The sequence below is a fragment of the Taeniopygia guttata genome, chromosome 9 (assembly GCF_048771995.1).
Source record: "Taeniopygia guttata chromosome 9, bTaeGut7.mat, whole genome shotgun sequence".
Classification (NCBI taxonomy): domain Eukaryota; kingdom Metazoa; phylum Chordata; class Aves; order Passeriformes; family Estrildidae; genus Taeniopygia; species Taeniopygia guttata.
Window position 1 is genome coordinate 22,681,049 of NC_133034.1, and position 19,247 is coordinate 22,700,295.

The following is a 19,247-nucleotide window of genomic DNA, read 5'->3' on the forward strand; positions in this document are numbered from 1 at the left end:
TCTGAGATGGGGTGAGAGTGCATAAATCCTGACTGGCCTGCAGAATACTGGAAATTCAAGACAGAAAACAGAAAACTGGCAGAAATGGCTGATGGTTCAAATGAAGGATTTGCAGAAGGAGCTGCCCTTACCAACATCACAGCGGTCCCCGGTCCAGCCAGCGTGGCAGAGGCACTTCCCTGAGGGCAGGTCACACACCCCGTGGTGGCAGCTGCAGTTCTGCTCACAGCCCTCTCCAAACTGCCCGTCCCCACACTCTGAAACGGGATGGGGGAGGCTGATGGGGGGCCAGGCTGGAGTAACCCCAGCAGGAACTCCCTCATGTCTCTGCAATATGATGAGCCACCCAAACTGGGCCTAAAGACCTTCAGTGAAGGAAATTTTGAAGCCTCCTTCAGCAAAATTCTCTACAAATACACCATTTTCTTCTTTTAGCATTTCTTTCTTTCTCTTTAAATGGAGCTCACAACCTATCTTCCCTGTTCCCAAGGGACAAAGAACAGCTTTTCTCTGCCCAGCAAGTATCCAGCACCATGGATATGTTCAAGTACCAATATTATGTCTCCCCTCAGCCTTCTCATTTCTCACTAAACACCCCCAGATTTTTTAACTCCTCCCTGTTGCCCTGATTTTTAAGATTTTCTAAAGCTTTCTACGTTTACATTTTGTTAGAGAACTTTCTCACACAACTTTCTGTAAACAACCAATTATTTTGCATTCCTTCACAGAGGCAGAGAAACTTGATCTACTGGTAGTTTGTCCAATGTCATTGGGAGGTGGCACCTTCACCCTCCAATCCGCTGTCACCTTTGGAAAAGTATAAATGCTAGAGTCAGAAAATAAACTCTCTCTTTTTCACCTTGCAATAGCAGCAACCTACATCATATTTTCACGTGTCCTATAAGAACACCTCCCCACCTGGTGTTTTCCACCCTTTTTCCTCCGGCTCGTCCCAAACCAGATCCCAGCACAGCTGAGCTCCCTTCCAGAGTGCCTGAAGCGAGGTGCTGGGGGGTGGAGGGGGCGATGGGACTCACCCAGCTCACAGGCTGTCCCCGTCCAGCCCTGGGGACACTGGCACTGGCCGCTGACAGGGTCACAGGTGGCCTGGCCGTGGCAGAGGCAGCGCTGCTGGCAGTTTGCTCCGTACCACCCGCGGGGACAGGCTGCCAAGGGAGACAGAGGAAACCTTCCATCAGGAAGTGCAGGAGTGTAAAAAGGTAAAAGACTTTAGAAAAGTGCAAAAAAGGCCCCAGAAAGTAGACATAAAGCTGAGAAAGGCTGGAAAATTTCAAAACTTTCTCGTGGAAAGCCAGGAAAGTAAGAACCAAGTGAATAAATTTATATTTATCATAAGGAACAAGAAAGAACAAGAACTTATTGATAGTTTGAGATGTTAAAAATCCTAGATATATGCTTTGCAAAGATAGAAAAAGTTTCAATCATATATAAAGAATTATTGTGTATTATTTGAGGTTCATAGAAGTCCTTTTGTTAATGTTAAACCCATCTGGGTTCTTTTCTTATTGATTAGAGTACAGCTCCTTCTCTAACTGATCCTGCTGCCCACATCTGGCTGATGATATTTCACCATTTACCTAAATTTATTTAGGGAAGTCTATTAATTCCTGCCACAACCAGTTCCTATGGACAGAGCCTAACTTTTTGGCAAAAAAACACACACCTGTGCCATGTGCCAGAGTGATACCTCTTTAGGATGGAAACAGGGGCAAGCTCTCACTTTGGAAAAGCACAGGCACCAGAGGATGGCTCCCCAAGCCTCTCACAATCATTCTACCTTATCGCTTCAAAGAGAAAAGAAATCCCCAAACATGTATTTAAATAGAAAAGGTGTGTCTGGAATAGCTTTTGTAACTTTCATTTTGGTTTTGTATTTGTGGCTTTTAAACAACACAAAAAATAGGTACATGTCATTAAGAACAGTTGGGTGCCTTCCCGATTTTTAAATCCTTCAGGAAAGGTGTCTTCATATCAAGTTTTAAAAAGGGAATGTGCTGAATTTGAATATCACTCATCCCTTTGCCCTAACAATCCCCTTGGGATGCTGAAGGGCAGAGTCAGAGAGGAGGTGCTGACTCCAAATCCCAGCTCACCCAGGAGCACCCACAGCAGCATTCCCAGTTCCACGGCACTGCTGCCACCCCAGGGACCTCAAGGAGGTTCTGCAAGGGGGATGGACAGACTTTTCCTACTGCCTGGCCTGTGTGGATTAGGATGTGCAATGCAAGCCACAGCACAGCCTTTCTTTGCCAGCCTCTTCTTAAGGCTCTGTAGAGCTGGGCTTAAGCCTCTGGTATGGGTCTGATTGCCAAGGCTGGAAGGCTCAATGCCTTTCACATGTTCTGGATTTAGGCTCTGTCTGGAACAGCACAAGGTAATGCCAAGGATCAGTCTGGTGCATGGGACAGTAAAGCAGCCCACAGAAAAGAAACAGAGCTTCATTTCAGCGTCATAACTGGGAGCTTTATGGACCTTTTCTCCCTTCATCAGCCTTCAAAATCAGCTCTCTTTCCAGTTTATGGCTGTTTCCCCCCTCTGCCTCGTGCACACTGGGATCCTGCAACACAGTGCCATGGATTAATTTAATGGACCAATTCACGTCACTGCAGATCCAAACCCAACGACAACTCAGGGCAACGAGCTGAGAGCTAAAATACCAGCGAGCTTTCCCCAGAAAAGGGTTTTATTTTTCCCTGCTATAATCCACAGGCAGGGGTTTGAATTCCCAGCTGTACCTTCTTGGCAGGTGGCTCCTTTCCAGCCCGGGCTGCAGAGGCACACCCCGGTGACGTGGTGACAGAGAGCTCCGTTGTGACAGTGACAAGTGTTCCTGCAGCCCGGCCCGTAGCTGCTCCCCTGGCAGGCTGCAACAACAGAATTCCACGAAACCCCATCAGGAAGTGTCCAAGGAACAGGGAAATCAGGTTGGAGCTGCGCTCCGATGACACTTTTCACATCATAAGGGTGCTTAAGTCCATATAAAACCATAGAATATTAAGGTTGGAAAAGATCTTCAAGATCATCAGTCCAATATTTGGCCAAATAACATGATCCTTAAACCAAATCACAAAGTGCTGTGTCTACTTGTTTTTTGAACGTTTCAAGGAATGATGACTTCACCATCCCTGGAAATACATACATATAAACCCCCATATATTAACCACGTCTAACTCTAGAAACAATAATAGAATCATTTAGGTTTGTAAAGAACTTTAACATCATCATGTTCAACTGTTAACTCAGCACTGCTAAGTCCACAATAGCAGCCCACACATAAACTGCAAAAGGCATTTAAAATAAAATAATCTGCAAATTAAGATCACACAAACTGAAACTGCTCTGCAACACTCACAGTTTAGAGATAATGTGTCTTATGAAAGCCTAACCTAATAATGTGGGTTAAAAATATATATCACAGCCCATTCTGAAGAGGTTTCTATGGAGGGGCTGGATCACTGGGGGTGATGGATCAGCTGCCATCCCCTGCTCTGCAGAATGTCTTTGTGCTAAACTAATGGCCCAGCAGAACCAGCAGCCTGACAGCCCGGGTATTTATTTGCATCCTGGTAAGAGAACTGACAACTTCATTGTTTTCTGTGTTCATTTTGCACAGCTGGGTGCCTCTGCTCACCCAGACTCTCATTCTTTGGTCGGAGAGGGGTGATATTTTCAGTGAGTTTGGTTAAGCTGCTGGCTCCCAGGTGAAAACTCAGCGCAGTCATCTGGCAAGCAAACGCTCTTCTTTCAGTGCTGCTGCCCGTGAAAAATGGCAGTGATAAAATTCCTGCAGTCTCCATTGCACTGGAGATTTGGATAGCTTTGAATGGTGGAGAACAGACAGTTCTGCTCCCCTGTTTTCTTCAGATATCACCCAAAATAATACAAAGGGGGTTGATAGAGCTGCACCACCTCCTTGCACAGTTTTTGCTCTGCATTGCAGGAGCTCCTGTCAGAGCCTCTCATCCCTGCAGCACCTCTGGCTTGCACTGGAGAGGCAAAAAAAGCCTGGATCCCTGATCCAGGAGAGTGTCCTGCACTTGTTGAACATGACATCTTCCAGGTTTCACAGCCAAATAGTGAATTTTCACTCAAACTTCTCTGCCTTGCAGGGTGTCAGTGAGCATGGTGCTGTGCTGTGGGAGAGCAAGTCCCTGGGGACAGAAGGGAGGTGTGAAACCACCTTGATCTTGGAAGGGAACTTGGTTGACAGTCTCTGACCCATTTTCAGCCCTTTTCTCCCCATCTGAGAAAGGCTTCCAGCTTCCCAGCCTGGTTCTCAGACACCATTTCTCCCAGGACTTCTTTTCTACATTGCTTGTTCTTGTCATCACTTGGAGCCCATCCATGTTGAAACCACAAGAAAGAGCAGGAGCTCAGTCCCATCACAGCTAAAAGTTTGTTCTGCAAATGAAGCTTGGTTGCCAAGTGAAAAGTTCAGCACATCTACAGAGCTTTGGCTCAGGTTTTGGGAGCAGAACTAAGTATTTCCACAATACAGACCAGAACTATAGCACAACCAAGCCAAAGGAAAAACCAGCTCATCACCAGATCTCCTGACTGGTTACCAGTGGTTTGTGGGAGGTTTTTGGAGTGTATGTGCAAAGCTCTTGTTACACTTACCAAAAAGACAATAGGGTGTTTCAGTTAAAATTCTGATAAGAATGCAAAAATTTGCGGAGAAGAAAATTTTGACTATTCTACGGGGTAGACACAAATGTTGCTGTGCTTCCTGGTGGGATAATCTTGATTTTCAAAGTACTTTTCTGAAGATTTCAGGAAAAAGTGATATAGTGAAACTATTTGGTGGAGTTCCACAACTGAATGTACACATACCCCTGGGCCTTTCCTTTCTTCATGATGAGAGAAGGGAGATAACTTGATCTGAAAGTTTAAATTAATAGATTTCTTCCTGGTTCAAAATTTTCCTCTTGGTGTCTTTCCTCTACAAGAGCAGGATTTATCTGTTTGCAGTCTTTAAAATACTTTTTTGCATGCAGAGTAAGGAACACAAGAAACTGGAGACTTTTCTTCCAGACTAGAAGTCAACAAAATTCAAAAGTGCCCAAGAGCACAGGAAAGTGATGGGCTCTAATGTTCTACAGGGTGTCCAGGAGCTTTGATTTCAAGTGATTTCTGTGGATTATTCTCCACAAAATGAAGCTTTAGCTTTAAAAGAACAGGGAATCTGCAAATTCAAGTGCTCACACACCATGAAATGTCAAACCCCTGTTATCAGTGCCTCTGGCTGAGCAAATTTTTCTGTAGTCATTTATTTTTCAAACCAGTGTGGTCTCTTTTTTACCACAAGAAGCCACTTCCCAACAGCTCCAGAAAGAGGCATGTATAGTACTGACAGAATTAAGGCAAAATTCAGATGTTGAATTGTGTACATCTGCTACAGACCATATGCAGTATGAGATTTTTGGAGGGGTTGTTTGGCTTTTTTTTAAGTTTGCCAACTCTGGATGAATTTGCAGTGAATCAGAATGGTTTGGATTGGAAGGGGCCCTAAAGATCATCAATTTCCAACACCTCTGTCATGATCAGGGATGCCCTGTCATGATCAGGTTGCTCCTTCCATCCAACCTGGCCTTGAACACTTCCAGGGATGGGGTATCCAGACAGGGAGGTTACATCTCTACCACAAAGAAATGCCAAATGTCAAGTCCTCACTTCTGTATCACTGAGGTGTCACTGCACTCAGTGAAACAAGTGAAACAGTTCATTAAAACAACACAACAATAACAAAAACCAAAGTCAAAACAAACAAACAAACAAACAAAAAAGAGAATAGGCAACATCCTTTTCCTAAGTCTCTTTCTTGGAAACCTGAAATACCTCAGGTGGACACTCAAAAAAATCCCCAAATAAAATCTCTAAGCACAAACTGAAGCTGAGGCAGAGCTTGCTTGGCAGATTTCAGCCCAGATTAACATAATTCATTTTCAAACAACTGAAACCCACGGACTGGTAATGGAAAGCATTAGGCAGCTTCAACAAAAGGCATCACTGTCCCTACTGCCTGTAATTAGATAGCAGAGTGTAAAACTCACTGCATGGCTGGCTTAGGATCAATTCAAATCCCATGATGCCAAAATTATTCCTCAATATCCTCCAGCACATTGCCTGCAATCTGATTACTTCCACACGAGTGCTGTCCTTCCAGCTGCTGGAGCTGGAGGGTCCCAGGAACAGGCAAGGTGAATATTAAACACCCTGGGAGGATGGGGAGGGCTGAGCTCTCTCCCACCCAGAGCTGCCTTGCTCTGAGCAGCTCTGGAGCAGCATGGATGAAGCCCAGGTGTAAAATCAAAATGAAGATCCCTCACTTAGCCAAGGGGAAAGGAGGAGACACCCTGCACTGTTAGCTGACCTCTCTCTCTCACCCATGGAGGCCTCAGGGGCTTTGGCACCTTCACCAGCAGGAGGAATAAACCAGCCCAGCACAAAGCTCTAATGGCTCTGGCTCAAGACAATAAATAGGATTTTTTTCCCTAATGTGAGCAAAGCAGGGCACCAGAGGCCATAGAGAAGGAGCTGCAGCTCTTAACTGAATTTCGTGAAATATGCAGCAAAGCTTCCCATCCCTAATGCTAAGGACTGGGGAAGGGGCAAGGTGACACATTGCCAGTGCTGGACAGGAAAACCAGGCTGTGAGCAAGGAGCAAACACTGCAGCTGCTCAGCAGCAGCTCTTGTGACCTGTGGCGTGGGCAGGTGGCTCTGCTCTGCCTCTGCTGTGTGCTCACTCCATCATCTACACTCAAAGGCTGTGCTACCACCAGCATCTCCAGGTAGAGAGCCAAGTGCTCCTGTGGAGGGCACGAGGAGGGAAAACACCTCAGTGGTGGAATGTGTGAGGAAAAGTGTAAAAAATGGGGGAGATTCAGCAGAACTGACCCACCTGCAAACAAAAGAGCAGGGGATTTTGCAGGAGAAACCTTTTCAGAAGATGGGCTGTGTTGAGAGGTGAGGGATATTATTATGAAGAGCGAGCACTGTCCTCATACAGGGCTGATGATAAAATAGTGTATTTTATCATCAGCTCTCTATTTTCTAAATTAAACCACTTTTGTACTGCAGAAAGCCATGACCTATGGACTGAAGAGTGTTCCCTCACAGAGCTGTGAGGCTGCCCTGCAGCCCAGCTCTACACCCCAGTCCTGCAGACAGCACTCATATTTTCAAAAGGAAGCTTAGACCATGACATCATCCTAAAGGAAAACAAGGAAGCTGAGAAGGTAAAACCTGAAGATCTTAAAAAAAGCCCACTTATTTGCTAAACTTTGCAAATAGGCTCAGTGATATCCATATGTATTGCCATGCAGCTAAAGAAAATGACCTAATTTCCTATGAAATGTAATGAAAAATTTCTCAGAATAGCCAATATGTATACATACAAGCACTTTGTTAGCTTAAAAACTGTGGGATGATCCACATTTGTGAACATCTGGGAAGCTAAAATTTATTTTAAAACAGATAACTTTCCTAACAATTATTTTAAAAACTATTTTGTCATGCTCAAATAACAAAATAGTCCCAGCTCTGATTTTTCCAATTTGCACATTTGTAATCTGACACTTCGCAATTGATAATTAGATGAGATACACCAGAAACACATACACAACATTTAATCTCCTAATGTCACACAAAAATAAAAAGCAGGGAGCTGTCATATGGCAGGAGACAGCTCTGCTATTTAAAACCTGATGCTTATCATGTTTGACGAGTTACAAAAAAAGAAAAAAACAAACGTTAAAGAGAGGTGGTGATTTTACACAGCCACCAAAAATTGTTCCCTTTTTTGGCATATTTGGGAAGGGAAGGTGATCTATGTGGAAGTGTGGCCTGGCAGGGCCTTGCCCCATTCCCAGAGGAGGTTTGGGGTGTGTTGTAAATGGAGGTGAACCCAATGGGAAGAAATGACCATGTCTGACTCAATCCAGAAGGCTGAACTATTTCTTTATTGTAACTATGCTAAAATACATTAATATACTATATAAAAGGAGGATACTAAAACTACATACTACTTTCTCTGACTCTAACACAACTCGTGACCCTCTCTGAGAGTCCAGCCCCAGGTGGGTTGGATTGGATTGGATTGGATTGGATTGGATTGGATTGGATTGGATTGGATTGGATTGGATTGGATTGGATAGGCCACCAGGCTCAAACAATCCTCACCAAAACCCAACCAAGCACTCACACCAGGGAAACGATTCTCCAAACACATTCCACATGGGAAAAACAAGGAGCAGAAATAGAAATTGTTTTCTCTTTCTGTCCTCTGTGCTCCTCTATGGAAAATCCTGAGAGGGAGAGAAATGTGCTTGCCACAGGGGTGGGAGCAGGGTGTACCAGAGGAGGTTTGGGTGGGAGCAGGGTGCACCAGAGGAGGTTTGGGTGGGAGCAGGGTGCACCAGGGCAGGTTTGGGTGGGAGCAGGGTGTACCAGAGGAGGTTTGGGTGGGAGCAGGGTGCACCAGAGCAGGTTTGGGTGGAAGCAGGGTGTACGTACGCTGCTCGCAGCTCTCCCCCAGCCAGCCCGGCAGGCAGTGGCACAAGCCCAGCACATGGTCACAACCAGCAGCATTCTTGCACTTGCACACCTGGTGGCAGTCAATCCCAAAGAATCCATCTGGACAAGCTGGAAATGCAAAACATTCCTTTTTTAGCACAGTTCCTGCTTCTTTTTTTTGCATAAACTCCGTCTCATCTTTTCACAGATGCTTAAGAACCGAAGTCGCATCAAGGGTTAAGCCTGCCCAGTTCTGCTACAGTGCATCTTGGAAAAATGTGACCCTTTTACACAAGCAACAGATTTCTGCACAGGAAAATAGGGCTGAGAATATTGAAAAGCTATAAAACAAGTGAGAGAACGGAGCTGGGTTGACACAAGCTGCTCCTTGTGCCTCTGTAATGGACAGAGGAAATAATTCAATGCAACACAGGACTCCAGGACCATCCCTGCTGACCTCCCTCCCTCTGGAAATGCAAAACTTCTGCTCCCATTTACTGTCCTGACACTTTTCTAAAGATTATTTAATAGTGAACCTAAAGCAACAATGGTGCAGATCAGTGGTGGAATGAAAAACTGGCAAAGTGAATGAGCAGAGACAACCAAGACAAATTAAACATAGCAAAACAACCCCAGGGAGCTGAAGGAGCTCTGCACCTACATCTGGAACTGAACCTGGACTAAGGAAGAGCAGCCCCATGGATTCAGTTTTTATCTGTTCCAGTGCCGACAGCAATGAAAATAAGGATCAGTGCTTGTCAGTGGGCCACATCATACCCCAAATGCTGCATTACAAGAACACTAAGGCTGCTATGCAGAGTTTAAAAATGTATTCTCCATGTAGCCCTAATTTAATCTCTGTGTGTATGTTTAGATTGTCTAAGTGCATATATTATGTCACACAGTACAGGGTATTACGTTGCACTAAGTAATAACAAATCTATAGCTACACAACTACACATCTTTCTTTCCACAGAATCCCTGAAACAATCTCAGGAGTGATGGTGCTCACAAAATAAGAAGTAATTCAGTAAAATAAGCAGTAAATTCAGTAAAATAAGCAGTAGTTCAGTAAAACTTATCTCTTTGTCCTCCTTGCTCAATATAAACTTTTATTTAAAATCCAATCCTCACACTTCTACCATGAAATCAGAGTGACTGGATTCCCAAGAGAATCTTAAAATGATTACCACCATCAACACTGACCAACAACCCTCCACACTAATTCACAGCTCTCTAACACTGGTGTCACTGAAAGGGACCTTAAAGATCATCTGCCACTAGACCAGGCTGCTCCAGGCCCCATCCAACCTGGCTTTGAGCATTCCCAGTGAGTTCTCCGTGTGCATCTTCCACTGTTGGACTCTTCTGTCCCTTTTCTTGCCCAGGGCTTCTTCATGCCCAGGCTTTTTGTCCAAGTCAATGATACTGCCTCTTCCACAGATGCAAATTCAGTTCTCCAGCCACTGCTGGCTGCTCTGGCTACAAGTGGAGGGAATTCTCTGTCTGTAGCTTTAGGAAAACCTGGACCATCATCCAGCAACAGTGCAAAACACTGAACATGTGCTGTGGCTGCTCTGCTGCTCAGCCTGTGACTACACACGGTTGTTTCATCCACTCAAAATCAAAAAGCTGCTCTTCCCTTTGTCCTGTCCAGGCTGCAGCTTCTTCCCTGGCACATGAGAGGTTTGCTGCCCTTCCCAGGTTTGTGCTGCCTCAGGAGAACACAGAAAGGGCTTCATGGCAATAGGGCATCAGCAGCCTCTGCTCAGCGCTCAGCAGAAGAGAGGAGGTACCAACGTGCAACAAGAGCCACCAGGGTGAGGTTTAATGAGGTTTATTCTGTTATTCCCCATTCCCTCTGCTTCAGCAGCAGACATGGATGGGCTCCTCCTGCTGAACCCTCAGTGACTTCAAAGGCTGACCAAGTTCTTTAACACAGGGGCTGCACAGACTTGTCAGCTATTCCTCCACGTGCACTTAGTGCTCACTTTCCCCTTTTATCTCAGCAAAACAGCAATCCTGCTGGGCTCTCCTGGGGTAATGATTAACCTCTGAAACCCCAAGGGAAGGGTCCAGTCTGTCCATCCTCTGGCAGGGCTGATCCCACAGCAGTTCAGATGCAAGAGACAAGTTTTGTGCTCCACAAGGTGATGTGATGTGTTATAAATGCATTGTAGAAATGCTCTGAGACTCCTTCTGCCTCCAGTTAGTGCACTAATTGTCTGGTATTTTGGGATATTTGGACAGATGAATCAATGACCTGGATAATTCTTCTGTTGGCCTGATCCCAAAACTGGAGACAAGCCTTGGGTCATTCAGCACATACCAGGAGCCCGTGGCTCAGGCTTCCTGCATGGCAGATTCTTACATTTAGTTAGAGTAAGCATTGATACAGTTATTTATTTATCACAATAATGACTGGTTTTGGGGTTGGGATTCTTTTGGTTGGGTTTTTTTTACCTTGCCTGTTTAGCTGGAATTGCATTATAAACCCAGCAGTGGGTGAACACAGAAGCACTTTTTCTGGAGAAGATGACACTCAGGTTGTCTGTGCTTGAACAGGACAGAAAGGACTTACAAAGGCACCTTGGCTGTGATCCCTGCCCCTGCAGAGCCCAGGAATGCAGAGACACTGACTGCTGCTCCAGGTCAGGAACAGCCAGGACTCCCTGTGTCCCTCTGGCACCTCCTGCCCAAGCACATAACATTCTCCACTCACACATGGAAGTATCTGGTGGCACTGCTAGCAGCATCCACCAGAAATTATTCATTTTCCTTTGGTAATGCGAGACCTTGTGAAGAAACATACATTATTTCATCAGTGTTCTGCTTGTATCGCTCGCTGCTTTCAAGAAAATTCAAAGGAAGCCTTTCCTAGATTGCTCTCACAGACTGAAATAATTTCTTTGTAGATTATTTTGTTTTCAGCCTTATTTGCAATCGTTACCTACTCTGCAACTGAAGCAGTTTTGCTGCTTTTGAAACTCCTTTGAAAGAGTGACAAGGTTCATTTTCACAAAACACTGAGCAGGGCTGAAAGATGGAGCAGGCCTGTACCACCTTCAGAAACATCTAATTTGCTTTCAGAGAGGGTCTTGATAGCTTTATTCTTCCCCATCATTATTATATGTGACCACAGCACAAGTGCAGAGGCAGCAGCAGCACTGAGTGGTACCAGATGAAGAGCAGCTGATCAAAGGTGACTCAGGGCAGAGCAGAACTGAGATGCTGATGGACAGACAAAAGTACTTTGAAGAGTGTGAGGTCTTTTGTCAGCATCCTGTGGCTCAGGGCACTGAAGTTCAGTCAGCTCCTGAATAATTCACAGCAAGGTCTCATGAAACAGCAGCCCTGGAGCAAAAGTGTCTCCTGCTACGAGTGAGTTTGGAAACTGTCCTGTGCTTCTGCATGATGAAGATGATGATGATGATGGTGTGGCTTTGGCTGTTATCTGTATTACTGACAGATGATATAGATAGAGACTCAGCAAGGACTAAGATTACATTAACAATTCTAAGAAATATTGATGAGAGATTTGGAAATTTGCGGCAAATAAGCTTGGAAATGGTCACTGAAGTGGTGTTTTGCAACAGCCTTAATTCATATTAAGGGCAGAAAATCAATGAAAATAAACAGCAGCTTCCCACCAAAATGGGAAGTAACTTTCCCCAAATGAAAACCAAAAATGTGAAGGCAAATTTTGGGATTTCTGCAGTCTCGGATCCTGTGCTGCCACAATGCAAAATACCAAAAGCAACCACTGCAAGTTCAAACACCCTTACTGCACAGGGGTAATATTAATTATTAATATCAACCAAAATCACATTTTGTGAGGGATTGTCTTCTTCTAGGACCTCAGACTTAGAAGGGTGCAAAAGTCTCAGTCTCAGCATTTCTGTGATGATGGAGAAGCCCTTCCCAGCCACGGGCTGAGGCACCAGCAGCACGTTAGAAGTCCAAGGCAGCCAGGGCTCGATGTGAATTTCTGCCTGCAAGGCACAGAGCCTGGCCAACGTGGGTGGATTGCCAAGAGGACGGCAAAAAGCACATCCCTGCCAGAAGGAAACCCTGCCAGTCTCCCAGTCACTCGAAACAGAAGCGCTGCAGCTCCTCCCAGAGAAGGTGCCAAAAAGGTTCTACCAAGGGCAAGCCACCCACATGTTCTCCTCCCTCGGCGTCTTTTGGAAGCTGCCAAACTGTTCTGGATGAAACTTCCTAAGTTAAGAGGTAACCCAGGTCAGCTGAGAGCAAACACTCTGCCTTCCCGAGAGAAAACACTTGGAAAACGGTGTTTTATGGAGTCCTGAATTTCACTCTCCCCTCCACAATCTTCTTTCAGGAATTAAAAAAAAAGACAAAAATGTCCAACGTGACTGATTTGGAAGCTGAGATTTGTTCTTTTTTTTCCACCAACAGAATCCCCCAGTCTTCTCCATATTCCTCATACATATTCTGGCAAATGATGTTTAGCCTCTTTGTTCCCATTATAATTCCTGCTGGGATGAAGAGATTTACACAACACAGACAGCTGCCTCTTTTTTTTTTTTTTTTTTACAATAAAAACACAATAATTAAAAACTAGATTTAGTAGATTTAGGCAAACAGATTTCAGCTAAATTATATTAAAAAGGGTCATAGTGGAAATATCATGAATTACGAGGTGCAATTTGCAGCAGAACCTTGGAAAGAATTTTTATTTTGTATCATAGTCCCTGATAAGCATGAGAGGGAAACAATAACCAGGAATGTCAACTCCAGCCTGTGGGTGCCTTGCCATATTCCTGGTCAGGCTGTGGAGCATCTCCCTTCCCATGAGAGGGCAGCAGCTGCCTGCAAGTGCTGTCACTTCCCTCCATCCTCGCTGCAGAAACTGGCTGATTAAGCTGCTTTCCATGCAAAATAGTTGTGACTTTGGTTCAAATACCATAATCTAAAGAATCTTCAATCCCCTACACTTAACTTTCACAGTGTCTGAATGTCCCTGTGTTGTTTCTCTTGTATTTTTTTTATACAAAATACCTGCAAAATGATGCAGCACGACAGCAACTTCCTGTGATAATGCCACAGACTGACTCACCATAATGTAGCTTAAGAATCCAGTCCAACACTTTACCAAATGACTAAGTGATAGAATAGAATTGGATTTATTTAAGTTAGAAGTGAATCTGTTCTTAAAGAGTTCCACAGGGATGATGCACACTTCCACGTTTTTCTCAAAATCACTTCAGGGAGGCACTGGAAACAAGCAAGCATAAGGCTGAACAAGCTTCTCCTTCCTCAGTGCTCAAATAGGGGACTCTGCTTGAAAAGAGTCTTCATAAAGACTCATAAAGCAGAAGCCTTAAGCATATATCTAATTTTAACCATGTGAAAACACGTGCCCAGCATTTGGCACCCAGCATGATGCTCTGCTGAGTTAGGAGGGGAGTTCACATTTCAGTGTCGGCTTCCAATAAAGTTCAGTGGTTCACTGAGATCCAGTGCTGTCAGTTGTAAAACCTGCTCTCTGAACAAGAACCAAACCAAACTCTGCATGAATCCTGAAGGGACCAGGGGGAGCAGCAGTACCTCTTTCACAAAAGGTTCCTGTCCAGCCCGCCGTGCAGGTGCAGGCTCCGCTGATGTGGTCGCAGGCAGCTCCGTGCTGGCACTGACAGCTGGACTCACAGCCTGGGCCAAAGCTCCCCTCGGGGCACCCTGCAGCACAGCAATCACAGCCAGTGATGGGTTAATGCCAGGGCACATCAGGGATCAATGGGGAATTTTTACATGCATGGGAAGTCTGACTATTTCCAAAATAATCAAGGTGTAAAGGTAACAGCTTAAGATTAAGATTTGAGTGTTTCCCTTGAGGTTCAGGTAAATTGGGTTACATTTAAGATCTTATTTTAGAAAAATTCTAGAGTGTTGAAAGACCAAATTCTGCACAGAAAGTGAACACCTTCTATTGCAGAGCCTGAGACTTCACAGGTTCTGCATGATGACGCTTTGCCCACTGGTCTGGAGTTGCTTATGTGCACATCTCCTCTGGGACTTCATCAACTGGGAGGGGAGAAGCTCCCCTGTTTTCCTGCAAATCCTCTTTCCTCAGAAAGCTGGATAAAATATGAAATGTGTTGCCTGCCTTCACAAAGCTCCAAATTGAATGCTGCACGCTTTACTTTCATGCTCTGCTTTGAAAGATTCAAGTGAAAACATTACATCTGGGGGAGAGATTAACAATTACATTTCCACAGCAGTTAATGTGAGGAGTTTTAAAAGATTTGCATGGTACTTGCTATCAGCAGAAAGAAAACATTTGAGAATGAAAATAATTTCTTCCAGGATTATAGGAAAATCAATTAAGACCAGGGCCAGTTGCCTAATTCACATTGGATATTTTGGACAGGCTGAAACACAGAGATAGACTTGGCTAAATACAATATTACAGGGCCTCTACTCATGTTTGAAGGTCTTGTGAACATCCCTCTGAATGAGTTATGGAGATTATTGCCAGATCTCTTCTACAAGTCTGTGATTTTAGCATTTACAGCAACAAAGTGATTTTCAGGCGATCTGGAAGGAATCAGAGAGAACAGCAAACAAGAGTCCTCAAAGACAGCTCCATGTCTGCAATAGGGGGGTGGGTTTGGTGTTGTTTGTTTGGTGCCATGGGTGGGCAGTGATTGGAGCTGGCAGGAATTAGGTGCTCCTGCAGCTCAGTGACTCTGCCAACTGTGTGTCTGACAGAGGAGCTGGGATGGGAGATGAGAGAACAGCAAGGTACCGTAAGTATTTCTTAGCTTTCAAAGTGTCAAAAAATGGGACTTGGTTTAAAAGCATGTTAGAATCTATTTTTTTGCACTTACAGGTGAAATCCCTTTCTCTTCCCAAAGCTGCACATCACTGTTTAACAAATAAATACATAAAGGTGCACTTGTGCCTTAAAAGCTTGATCCTTCTCCATGTTTCCCTTTCAGCTGAAATTTCAGTCAGAGAATCTGTGCAAGGGAAATGGTGCTGCAGTGCAGCAGGAGGTGTGGGGCTCTCAGCACAGCTCCCTTCAGGCCCACAGTGTTTAGCCCAGAGCTGAAGCTTTTCAAGGTGATGGCAAAGGGTCAGAGCACTTCACAAATGATTTCACAGTCCACAGCACAGAGAATCTGCCCCTGCTCCAGCAGGCACAGGCTGCTGTGATGCGTGTCAGGATCCAACCACCCCGACAGAGAACCTGAGCTCCTGCCAGGGGAAGGAGCCCAGCCTGCAGGGAGAAGGAAGAGATGCCTGGAGAGCAGAGGAAATATCCAGGGATAGTGAGGATTTCACCTCCAAGGTAGCATAAAATTATGTGAAAAGCTATGGTTTTCATTATCTTGCACACACACATATACATATGTGCAGTTTTAAACATACATATACACACACACACACAAAAAGGAGTAAAAGGAAGACTAAATTGAACAGAAAGAACTTTAGGGACTATCAGATGTTTTGTCAGTGGCAATGGCTTCACTGATTCCCTTCCCAGCAAGGATTGCAAGCAGCTATTTGGCCACTCTCTCTCTGCAGAGATGCTATTTTGAGAGAGATCAAGAGTGAAAGAGAAGCAGAGCTGGCAGCTCCTTCCCTGGGAGCTGGTCCTCCCCACACACTGTCCTTCCATTCCCTCTGTGCCAACAGCAACAAGGGCTGCCAGATCAACTTTCCAAGCTTCCTTGTCTTAGGTCACAGTTCCAGATTAATTGTTTTGACATTTCTGTGTGACACCAGCAGTTAATCCTGCCCACGCTACTGTGACTCTGGTAGCTACATCTGTGCTACTGCAAGATTGTTAGACTAGTAGATAGAATGTTTGTTTTATTTAACAACGTCAATATAATCAATAATAATAGTAATAGCAGCTTAACTATGCAACTTACTGACACAAGATGAAGTGGATTCCAAATGCTTGCATGAAATGAAAAAGAAAATAGGCACATTAATTGGAAAAAAAATCAACAGTATTAAATATAGAGATATTGCTTTTGTCTCATGAAAGTCCTGAATGAGAAATTGATGGCACCTGGGGAGAAATATGAGAAATTGACTATGAGCCTGTTTTCATATGCTTGAAGCGTCTGCTGCTGACCTCAGTTAGAGGTGAATGTTAAGGTGAGGGTCATGGGCCTCTGATAAGACCATTTGCACATTTTTGTTGTTAATAAATACAGGACTCCAAAAATTCCTGGATTTCCTTCTGCTATGTACATGTAAAGTATTTCTATATGCCTGACCTGAAATAGATTTTCAAAGGGTAAGTGCTGCCCTAAAACTGAATAAAAAAAACCAATAGGGAAACTCTTACATCACAACCCAAATGTACATCAATCCTATCCCTCTGATGAGATCCTAACATAAGAAATAGCTGCTGGATCCAAAACAAGGCTGAAAATACCTTTTCTGGAAATCCAGTTAGGGATGAAACGCGAGAGCGCGGCGCGGGGCAGAGCGGGGGCGGAACGGCCTGGGAGCCAGGAAAACACAACTCCCAGGGCTGTGGGAGCTGGGAGCTCCGTGCTGGGGAGGCAGGCACTTACTGAGCTGGCAGTGCTGCCCGGTGAATCCCGGCTGGCAGGAGCAGGTGCCCGTGGCGGGGTCGCAGCCGCCGTCGCCGCCCTGGCAGGCGCAGGAGTTGGCGCAGCCCCGGCCCCAGCGGCCGCTGCTGCAGGCTGTGAGGGAAACGGGGTCACGTCCAGCACCACCCCCAAACCCTGCTGCACCTCCACGTGAGAGAACACAGAGGACATGAAATAATACAGGGCTAAACTCCCAGCTGCAGCGCAGGCGCTCATTGTGGAAATGAAGACCATTTTTGCAGGCAGATATTACCCCATCCACCTAAAACTAAAAATTCATAAGCTGGGACAATGGAAACTTAGATTAGATGTTAGGAAAAAGTTTTTTGCTGAAAGAGTGTGTCCTGGTTTAGGGCAAACTTGGGAGAGAACCTTCAAAGGAGTTCCTCTAGAAAGCAGACTTGAGTGGCACGTTCAAGTGGCTGAAGAGAGATAAAGATATTACTCTTATCTTTATCCAGAGTCATAAAGTTCTGGAATCATCTGCCCAGGGAGATGGTGGAATCACCACCCCTGAGTGTGTTTAAAAAAAGACTGGATGTGGCACTCATTGCCAGGGTTTAGTTGAGATGGTGTTAAGGCATGGGCTGGACTCAAGGATCTTAAAGGTCTCTTCCAACCTAGTGATGCTGTGAATCCACACCCATCAGTCACAAATCTAAAATTTTATGGGAAAAAAATATCAGCTATTGACTCACTCAACGAAAATCTGCAGAATTAGTTAATGAGTTTAACCAGGCAGATTTGGGAGCACCCTCCATGCTTTCCCCATGGAAAAATACTGGGAAATGCAGTATGGACACAAAGGAATCTCACAATGTTTGTTACAGCAACTTACTGCTTTCATCCTAAAATCACATAGCACTGGCACAATTACACCAATGTTCCACAGCATGTCCTCTCTTTTGAGTAAAGGATGAAGATGAAAGTGCCAATTAGGGCAACAGAAACCTGATTTTGGAGTTAGGAATCTGTTTAATCTGGTCTGCAATAGCTGGAAGAGCTGCTGTACCAAGATACCACTGCAAAACAATTTTTCTCAGATCTTATCCTGAGTAGAAATAAAAGCTTTCCTTTGTCATGGTCTCTCAATTCTCTCGACAGCCCAGGGAGTCATCAAAAGCCATCTCAGTGGCTCTACACACTACCAACTGGCTTGATTTTTAAAATATGCATATGGGTGGGAACTTCAGATTTTCCCAGCATTTTCTTCAGCACAGAGCCTGAGAAGTCAGGTGCAAAACTTGCTGCTATCAACACTGCCAATTAAATGATTTTATGTGTATAACACCAAGTTTAGAAAGAGGTTTGTCTTCTATTGGCTTTTTGCAAGAGGCATCACAATGAATCAAGCAGAAGAGATGTGTCACAGGAAAAGGGAGGATGGCTTCACATTTATATGGTGCCATCCAAAAAGGGCAAATCTACTCTCTCACACAGCCACCAATATGGAGAGCGATGCTAAAGTCAACAGAAGGATGCTCTGCTCTTCCAGAGAACAGAATTTTTCACAGCATTTATATTCCTAAGTTAAAAAGTGACCTTTAGACACACGACTCTACATGCCACTCACTTGTTGAATAAATCTCCCCCAAACAAAATGAGAAATGGAGAATTAATCTCAAAACTAATCTGCACTGAAAATGAAAAACAAAACTGTCTGTCAGTCAAAATGCTGACGGGACAGATGGTATTGGGCAAAGGGATCCATAGTGTTGAAATAAGAGCTTATATCAATACTTTGCGCTTCATCAGCCATCTATTTCAATACTTTGAACCTGGATAACGAAGGATTATAACCACCCAGGCTGTGCAAACCCACAAACACGCCGTTTCAGAAGCAGTAAGATTAGCAAAACTATATTAAAAAACTGTAATAAACTAAGAGCAAACAGAGCAAACGTGCAGTCCCCGGGAGATCCCGTGTGCCCTGACTTACGGTGTTTGCAGTCGTGGCCAGTCCAGCCCGGGGGACAGGAGCACTCTCCAGTGACGTGGTGACACTGAGCACTGCTGCCACAGCTGCACAGCCACAGGCAGCCCTGTCCGTAGTGCCCATCAGGGCAGGCTGCAAACAGAGACAGGCTGTGACTTCACCCAGCTCACAGCCCGG

The 19,247-nt window shown here is 44.8% G+C and overlaps 1 protein-coding gene across 1 annotated transcript in view; it reads right to left on the minus strand.

Moving 5' to 3' along the window:
• LOC100227840 (uncharacterized) overlaps nt 1–19,247 on the minus strand; it is a 192,940-nt gene that overhangs the window by 21,493 nt on the left and 152,200 nt on the right. Inside the window, exons 21-27 of the mRNA XM_030280643.4 lie at nt 19,074–19,202; nt 17,096–17,227; nt 14,109–14,237; nt 8,538–8,666; nt 2,757–2,885; nt 1,038–1,166; nt 132–257 (exon numbers count right to left, since the gene is read on the minus strand). Of these exons, the coding sequence (XP_030136503.4) occupies nt 132–257; nt 1,038–1,166; nt 2,757–2,885; nt 8,538–8,666; nt 14,109–14,237; nt 17,096–17,227; nt 19,074–19,202 (903 nt within the window). The remainder of the gene's footprint in view (nt 1–131; nt 258–1,037; nt 1,167–2,756; nt 2,886–8,537; nt 8,667–14,108; nt 14,238–17,095; nt 17,228–19,073; nt 19,203–19,247) is intronic.